This window comes from Lupinus angustifolius, unplaced genomic scaffold (genome assembly GCF_001865875.1).
Source record: "Lupinus angustifolius cultivar Tanjil unplaced genomic scaffold, LupAngTanjil_v1.0 Scaffold_260_6, whole genome shotgun sequence".
NCBI lineage: Eukaryota > Viridiplantae > Streptophyta > Magnoliopsida > Fabales > Fabaceae > Lupinus > Lupinus angustifolius.
In genome coordinates, this window is record NW_017727381.1 from 1 (window position 1) to 9,527 (window position 9,527).

At 32.1% G+C, this 9,527-nt stretch overlaps 1 protein-coding gene across 1 annotated transcript; it reads right to left on the bottom strand.

Moving 5' to 3' along the window:
- Positions 1-8,768: 8,768 nt before the first annotated feature.
- On the bottom strand, positions 8,769-9,327 carry LOC109340809. Its single transcript, XM_019578550.1, has one exon. It carries the CDS (start codon positions 9,255-9,257, stop codon positions 8,832-8,834), a length of 426 nt encoding a protein of 141 aa, XP_019434095.1. The 5' UTR covers positions 9,258-9,327; the 3' UTR covers positions 8,769-8,831.
- Positions 9,328-9,527: the final 200 nt, after the last annotated feature.

Here is a 9,527-nt window from a genome sequence, read left to right on the forward strand (position 1 = left end):
CATGCATAAGCCTTTTGATTGGTTTATCATAACATTAATGATATACATATGTATGTTTTTGTTATGTGCATCATAAGGTAACCTATTTAATCTAAGTGATGTTGCCTTGGGTTATCTTTATGTAGAATCACATGAAAACAATGTGATCTGATAAGTATACAGAAGATTTATATATGTATATATATCTTCTTGTATAGAATCCTCTCAAGTTTAAGTATATAATTGTATTGAGCTTTTAGAAGAGAAGCTACCTCAATCCTCATAAGATGCATCTCTCTATTTTTTATAATGTAACCATATTCAAGATATTAATCATCTTACAATGAACATATTGTCTTAAATTTATATTATCAGTTGTGCATCCTTCAAAATTTTGAACATGATGTAATCCAATTTAGAACATTTTGTTTCAGTAGAGTTGTGCATCCTTGAATTTACATTTTCTTTTTTGTACCATTTATGTTTTGGTGTAGTCATGGACCATAATGAACTTGTCATTTTACCCATGAAAATATTGATAGCATTGTTTCATCTCCATTGTGGAGGATGGATCTAAAAAGTAGAAATGGTTGCAATATGGTGTAGGATAGTGAAAAAACAATCTTAGCTAATATTGATACAAATATATATGGTTCTTGTATAATCTTAATCTAATGGTTTTCAATTACTAATTAACTGTATAAATGATGCATCTGCATACTAAATTTATAGCTCAGACAATCTTTCATTTTATAAATCATTCATTCATTATTGTATTGTTAATCTCGTATATTTTCCATGGGACCACATATCTCAAAACTCCTTCAAGGTGATGCTGAAGTGATCAAGTGGGCAAGACTAGAAGTTCCATGTGATTATGCGTGAAATTTTTACTATAGAAATATTAATGCATTTTTTAACCAAATTTGGAATGTTTCAACAATTGGTTTGAATGATACATATTATGTGAACTTATTCATGCTTATGTATTTGGAATTATTTTAAGATGAAGGTGATGATAATTTGAGATATTGGGTCCAATTTCATAGTATTAATGCTTATATAATATAATGATTGTTAGAGAGGATTAGGAGAGGAATATATGTGAAAATAACTTAATAAATAATTAGCCACGGTTAAACTGTGGTTAAAGTAATGGTATAAACTAGCCACGGGTGTGGTTCACATTAGCCACGGTTGAACCGTGGTTAAGGAAATGTTACCACACTTCTCATAGATGTAGCTATATCATACATTGACTGTGGCTAAATTTTTGCAACGCCACTTATTGCTAGGGTCGAGGAAACCGTGGCTGGTGTATTTTGCCACGGTTTTTTGGTAAAATAGCCACGGTTATAACCGTGGCTAACAAGATATTTTTTTGTAGTGTTATTCACTTTCTTCTCATTTTTTGATAGAATTACTTTTTGTAGGTCCTACATCTTTTTTATCTCCTCCATCCTTTCTTTCTCCTAATCCAAAAATGAGTGAAAAACCCACTTTTTTTCCTACTTTTTTCTCTTCATCTTCTTTCCTTTCTTTCTCTCTCAAACGAAAGGAAAGTTAAGTGAATTATATTTTTCCATATATTTACTCACATTTTGTATCCTAATCATATTTCTCAAATGTGAGTGGAAACCTTTTCAAGTAATGGTGTCAATAAGAGCTTAGCTTACTAGAAATTGGGTTTACCAAAAGTTTCTTTAAGACTTTGTTTGGGAGTTACAAAAGAAAGAGAATAGGATAGATCAAAAGGTTACGAAGGAGGAGGAAGAGAATAGAAAAGGAGAGAAATCCTCTTCTTGTTTGGGAATATAAAATTTAGATGAGGGAAGATAAACTAATGGTAATGTAAGAATATTTTTTTATTTTTCCTTTAAAAATGTAATTAACAATAACAAATAGACAATAATATATAATTATATAATATTACTAAAAATATTTAGTTATTTTGACATTTTATCTTCAAAAACTCCAAAATGAGGACTTTAAAAATAGACATATGGAGGGTTTGAGAAACCCTCCAAAACATTTCTCTCTCCTTCATCCAACTCCCAAACAAGGAGAAAACTTTTCAAAGCTATCTCTTCCCCTCCAAAATCCTACTCCCAAACAAAGCCTAAATATTTGTGTCGCCACTCCAAAGGAAACACATCGCCTAGTCTCCATATTTTTAGCAAGACTTTTAACACAAGACACAAGGGACTGGTACATGCATTCACAACTAATTGTTGTCCACAATACTCATCTCATTTGAGTCTTCAGCTTTAATACCAATTGTTAGGAATGATGGGTCTCAAGGTAACGAGAGGCCAAACTAATGAGCTTAAATCTGGATCTTACTCACTATGTAAATGTTCAAGTCGCATGACACATTTGTTTATGCACAATCTTATTGAGACTAGAAAAATTCTCGGGAATTGTTTTTTAATTTCAAGTGGGGGATTGTTGGAACATGGTGGTGTGAAATATAAAAAACACCCAAGTCCCACATAGAAGAGTTTTGAAAAAACAACTCTCAAGTCCCACATTGGAGAGATGAGGAAACATGGAAAAAATCTCATGTTATAAATAAAGGCTTTCTCCCCTCATTATAACTTGCCCTAAGTTGAATGCGCTTTCATTCAACATTTTCTTTCTCCCTCATATTTTCCGCTGATGCATTTCCGGCAAACTTCTTCCCCTTTCTTTCCATGGTACTAAGAATTGGCAAGGTACCCATATTGTGGGTATTTCGAGAATTGACACTAGTAGTCAGTTTTGAGGGAAAAGAAGTGGCACAAGTAGCCATATTCTAGGCATTTCGAGAACTGACATTAATAGTCAGCATTGAGATAAAATAATTGGCACAAGTAGCCATATTATGAGCATTTCGAGAACTGACACTAATAATCAATATTGGGGGAAACGAATTGGCATAAGTAGCCATATTTTGGGCATTTCGAGAACTGGCACTGGTAGTCAGTATTGAGGGAACAAATTGACACAAGTATCCATATTGTGGGCATTTCGAGAACTGAAACTAGTAGTCAGTATTGTGGGAAGAGAATTGGCACTGGTAGCCATATTGTAGTGGGTGTATTCGAGATCGGTTCTTACAGTGCAGTAAGAACTCGATAACAAAGATATGAGCTGTTTTATCTTGGGGCAGCGTGATTGATAGTTTGCTTGCTCATTTTTGGCAGTGCCACGAAACATCTTAAAGAGAGCGATCTGGTCGTGACTCAGCCAAGAAATATTATTTCGTGTCATTTATAATTGTTCCAAGCTACGGTAGCAACAATTTTAAGACATTTCTACTGCAATGATATTCATAGATATATTACTGGACCGAACAACTATGACCTGAACAAACCATTTCGGTTTGATGGGACAAATTTCAAACATTAGCAACATAAGATAAAAAATTTCCTCACCGTGAGAAAAGTTGCACACATTTTGAAAATCAATGTCCTAATGCTGTTGGAGAAAGCTAAAAAAAAAGAAAAAGAATAAACTAACTATTAATATAGCTCTCTAGAATGAAAATGATTACTTTTATGAATTTTATTCTAAATGAGTTATTAGAGGATCTCTATAATTACTACAACCCATATATGTCTGCCAAATTAATTTGGTATGCACTTGAGCAATAAAGAAATATGATATTGAGGAAGTTAAGATAAAAAAATATAGATGATATTACCACTACCTCAAGTATCAAATGACTGATAATAAATCAGTATAGTCTCAGTCCTATGAGATATAGAATTGCTCATGAAATCATTTCTGATGATATGCCCTTAGAGAGCTAAACTCATAGAACTTATGAATGTGTATTCGTTGGGTATGTTGTAAACATCAAGACGTGCATGTTTTACGACCTTAACACAAAAGAGATCATTGAGTCTAACGATGTTGACTTCAATGAAGAGAAATTCCTTTTTAAATTGAGGAATAGTGAGGGCATATCAACTAGTCACATACATGTGATTAAAGATGATGATAAAAAACGAAAGGTTTGAAATAGAAGAAGTAAGAAACAATAACTGCTAAAAAGTATAGACCTGATTATATTGTCTATATATTAGAGGAGAATCCATCAACTTTCCAAGAAATTGAGATGATAACATTAACAACAGCTAATGAAGAAGCAAGTTAGCTGAGAAGTTTGCTTGCAGGGATTCCTATATGGGAAAATTGATACCAATTGCGTTGATCCATTGTGATAGTATCACGACTATTGCAAAAATTGAGAACTGTTTTTATAACGGTAATGAACGACAATTTCGTCATAAGCACATCACTGTTAGAGAGTTACTCTCTATAGGAGTTGTTAGAGTGGATTATGTACGCACTGAGGATAACTTAGCAGATCCTTTGACGAAATGACTAACTAGAGAGAAAGTCCATAATACTTCTAAAAGTATGGAACTATTGCCCTTAGAACGAGGATCACTCATGATGGTAACCCGACCTAACTGACTGGAGATCCCAAGAAATAGATTCAATGGGTAATAATAAGTTGTGAAGTGATATGAGAATGAACATGCTATAAAATTATGAGAAGCGTGATTCCTGTAGCATATGTAAGGTTGAGTTAAAACTCTTAATGAGATTTATACTCCAATTGGAGTGGAGTACCTAGGCTATAGGAGTACTTTTGATAGACTCACCTATGTGAATGTGGAAGTGGGGACTACTTTCTATGAAATTTTGGGGCATAAATTTCTAGAGCGTTCACTATACTGGGATAGACGTGCATGACCTTTAACGATCTTATTCACTATGCAAAGGTTCAAGTCGCATGACACATTTGTTTATGCACAATCTTATTGAGACTAGAAAAATTCTCGGGAATTGTTTTTTAATTTCAAGTGGGGGATTGTTGGAACATGGTGGTGTGAAATATAAAAAACACCCAAGTCCCACATAGAAGAGTTTTGAAAAAACAACTCTCAAGTCCCACATTGGAGAGATGAGGAAACATGGAAAAAATCTCATGTTATAAATAAAGGCTTTCTCCCCTCATTATAACTTGCTCAAGTTGAATGCGTTTTCATTCAACTTTTTCTTTCTCCCTCATATTTTCCGCCGATGCATTTCCGGCAAACTTCTCCTCCTTTCTTTCTGTGGTACTAAGAATTGGCATGGGTAACCATATTGTGGACATTTCAAGAACTGACACTCGTAGTTAGTATTGAGAGAAAAGAAGTGGCACATGTAGCCATATTCTATGCATTTTGAGAACTAACATTAATAGTCAGTATTGAGAGAAAAGAATTGGCACAAGTAGCCATATTCTGGGCATTTCGAGAACTGACACTGATAGTCAGTATTGGGGGAAAAGAATTGTCAGGCATTTCGAGAACTGACACTGGTAGTCAGTATTGAGGGAACAAATTGGCACAAGTAACCATATTATGGGCTTTTCGAGAACTGACACTCGTAGTGAGTATTGTGAGAAGAGAATTGGCACTGGTAGCCATATTGTGGTGGGTGTATTCAAGATCGGCGTGATTGATAGCATGCTTGTTTAAGTATTATTTCGTGTCATTTATAATTGTTGTAAGATACGGTAACAACATTTGAATATAGGCTATGTGGAGAGTGAGAGGAGATTGTGCAACTCTCTGAATTTGAATCTACGTTCTCACACTTTATGATCCCTAACTCTACCAACTATTCTAACTCCTCTAGAGAGATGAGTGCTTTTGTAAACACATTAAAATTCATATTGAAATCACATAAACAATTTGTCTTCCTGTACTAAATGATAAATAACAAAATAATTCACAGACTATAATTAAGAATTTAATAAAAAAACTGAGTTTCTTGATCAGATCTTTAAAATAAATTTCATTGCCTAAATTGTCATTCATGATATTATATAAGAAATTATGTCACTGCTATCTTTTCATTTTAAAGGCATAAGGATTTGTCTGAAGTGTAAATATTTTAAAATACTTTGAGAATAAATTTTCAAGGAAATGAAGTGTACTTTTTAGATACCAACATTTAATAGGGTGAAATTAGTCAAAATTAGATTATATTTTATAACTTAATACGTGATTTTATATTGTGTTTGAGAATAAAATTTGAAGTAAATGAAATGTGCTTTTGAGACGGCAACATTCAATAGAATGAAATTAGTTAGATTTCCCTTATATTTTCTACAATCACCCATGATTTTAACTTTTCTTAAAGTTTGAGTCAATATGGAGTGTTAGAAGAAAGGTAATAAATGCGATAAAAAATATTGTTTAAGGATTTAAAAATGATAATTTCATTGGAAAATGATGCTCTTAAATCTTAATACTAGAAATTAAAGATCAATGGTACATTTTATTGATTAAATGAATTACAAACTTATATGAAGACATTATATAAAATGAAAGAAAAATTGTATAGAAAAAGGAAGGAATAATATTTAACCTAACAACCAAAACTAACTAATCAACTAAAAATTAAATGAGTTTAAACTAATTACTAGCCCGATACAATATTAACTATAAACACCAAAATATATTTCACCAGCTCCTCAAGATAGAGAATGAATGTTAGCAACTTCCAACTTAGACAAAACATAAATAGATGGAGAAAGCTCCAATGTCTTTGTTAGAAGGTCATTGGAGTGAGAACTAATTTGTGTTGCATTGTTTCTCCATATGAAGAAAGCTCCAAAATAATCTTTTGCATTCTCTACATATTGACTAGCTTCTCACATAGCAAAACTTATTGAATTTGCAAAAAATTTATCCACATGATGTTGTATGTCTTATTTAAGTCTAACTAATTTTTTTTCTAGTTTTGACATATAAAAACTTATTGAATTTGTAAAGTTTTATCCACATGAGTTTTGTTCAACTAAATTGGTGATGTTTGATAACCAACTTGATACTTGATATGCATAATAGTGTTAAATTTGCTTCTTTGGAATAAATCAATAACCTTTCAGATAAGTTGATTGAAAATGGAAGATACATTATTCATTAGTTTATTTTCATTTGAAGTTAGCAATATAACTGTAAAAGAAGTTTTTCAATTATGAAAATTGTGAAAAATAAGTTGCGTAATCTAATGAAAGATGCATGAATGAATGATTGTTTAGTGACTTATATTTAACGAGAAATGTTCAACAATATTGACAACGAATTGATCATTCAATAATTTCAAAATGTGAAATCACATAGAAATTGATTATGAAATAAATAATTTATTTGATTAAATATATTAAAATTTGTAATTTTGAAATTAATGTTTTCATTTTTTATAATCAATGATATCTATTATTTTATTTGTTAACATATGTTGCACATGTCACTTTATTTCTACCTAAAAATTATTTATCATTTTCCATAGAGAAAGAGTTATGTTATACAAAAGTTTTCATGAGAAGTTATGAGATGGCTTAGGATCAGTGTTGTTAAAACCGTACCGGTTATCAAATCGGTCAGGGTACTGCTATAGTGGTACAGTGGTTCAACCAGTAGTTCAGTAATTAAACCGCATGTCGGTTAAACCGGACATACCTACTTATATTTATATATATATATAAACCTATAACAAAAAAAATTCCAAATAGGTAGCTCAAATTTATAATCAATATTTATAATGTACTCAAAATTTACATAAATAAACAACTTTAAGTCTTTAACAAATTCAAAGTCTAAATTAAAAAACATATATCAAACCAAAAGTATCACTTAACAACCGCAAAATATAAATAAATGACATAAGTTCACAACTCATCCTACAAAACAAATAAAATTAGAGTTTTAACATTTAACACCAATGAGTCAAAGTTGTCTCATATGAATATTATACTTTTCTACTAAATCCTATCTCCAGACAGTACTCCAAGATTACACAAATGTCACGTTAGGAACCAAAATGTGTAATCTAAGTATGTCTTGGAATTATGTGCCTTGAATGGATTGAAGAATGGTTGAAAATATGTGTCACCTTGTAATGAATTTTTAAGTTTTTAAGTTTTTTTTTATTTAAAAAATATGTGTATAAACCGGCGGTTTAGTAAAATACCGGCCGGTTCACCGGTTTTGACCGGTTTTGATACTTGGCCGGTTCAACACCTGTACTGTACCGGTTAGAGGCCCGGTTCACCGGTTTTCCGGTTGAACCAGCCGGTACGATACGGTTTTAATAACTATGCTTAGGATCGCTGCCGCAACCATATTTCGATTTAAAATAAATTTATTTGTTTCTAAGTCATTGCATTATGATGATGAATATTTGATTAAGATAAGTGATCTTAGATTATGTAATAACATCTTGGTTTTCATATTCATTAGGATTTAATTTGTTGGAAGTGTTATCATTCATCTTCCATGAAATGTATAAAATTGGCCTTTTGCTGTATTTAATTTCTAAAAAAATTATAAAATATGGCAATCAAAAACTTATGTTTGAGGATTTGGTTTTGGCTGCATGAAGACCCTGGCGATGCTTACATAAACAATCTTTCTACAAGCTGAACACATTGCATTGAAATCTTTAGGATAACTATATATATATATATAAATAAGGTGCCACTAAAGAAAACATTAACTTTTCAACTAATTTTACATCGGAAATAATCGATTTGTGACGAAGATAAGAATTTAGCCACTGACTCCGGCTGAATTGAAATTCATTCGTAATTAATCAATCACAAATATGAATTTGAAAGAAATATTATGTAATTTTATATTCATCTGTGAGTTGAATTTTAGAGATAAAACAAATGAAATGAAATTCAGAACTATATCATAAATGTACTTCATGATTCTCGATCATTATTTTTTTTCCCTTTATCCTGAAAAACTCAAACCACAAATAACATGTTCAGGTCACTCACCTGGGAAAACAACTTCTTAAGGCACCAACTGTCCTTGTGCAGCTATAAAGGACTTATACATGTGTGCAACCATCTTGTCATAATCCTGGTTGTGTGGTGGGTTCTTCCCAAACTCTCTTATTCCACCGTTCCCGGTGACGGAGGCACAAATGGTCATCACTTTCGAATTCGCTAAACTAGTCATCATACTCACATATGCATCCCTTAGCCACATCACCATCTTCTTGGGTGATGAAATCTTTGTGATCTTTATCTTACGGGATATCTTGATCCTCCACCTTCTCCTCCGCCGTGTTCCGGTGGTGGTACTGGTTCCTCCTCCTAGCTCCACCGTGTCCATTCTTTGTCGTCGACCCGATCCATATAATCTTCGATAGCTCCTACGTTTCCTCTTCCAGAACTCCTTCAAACCCTTGCCCATGTTGCCTGAAATGCATTCCATGTCTTTCTTTCCTTTATGGGTAGTGCTAGACTTTATAATGCTGAAAGATAACTAAATAGAAATAAAGCTATGAGTGGGTGAGAATGTAATAAAGAGGGAGGCAATATAGTATTGTTATTATATATATGTTTCTCTCTTAAATAATATAGTATACTCCATTTTATGAAAATAGACAAAAATATATATTCCATATCAAATTTAAATTTGAGATATAGAGAATGTAAGAACATAAATTATATGTGGGTGTATTATCATTGCTTATCAACAATT

Excerpts from the sequence above, each read along its gene's own strand:
- LOC109340809 (XM_019578550.1), bottom strand. The coding sequence starts at position 9,257 with ATGGAATGCATTTCAGGCAACATGGGCAAGGGTTTGAAGGAGTTCTGG.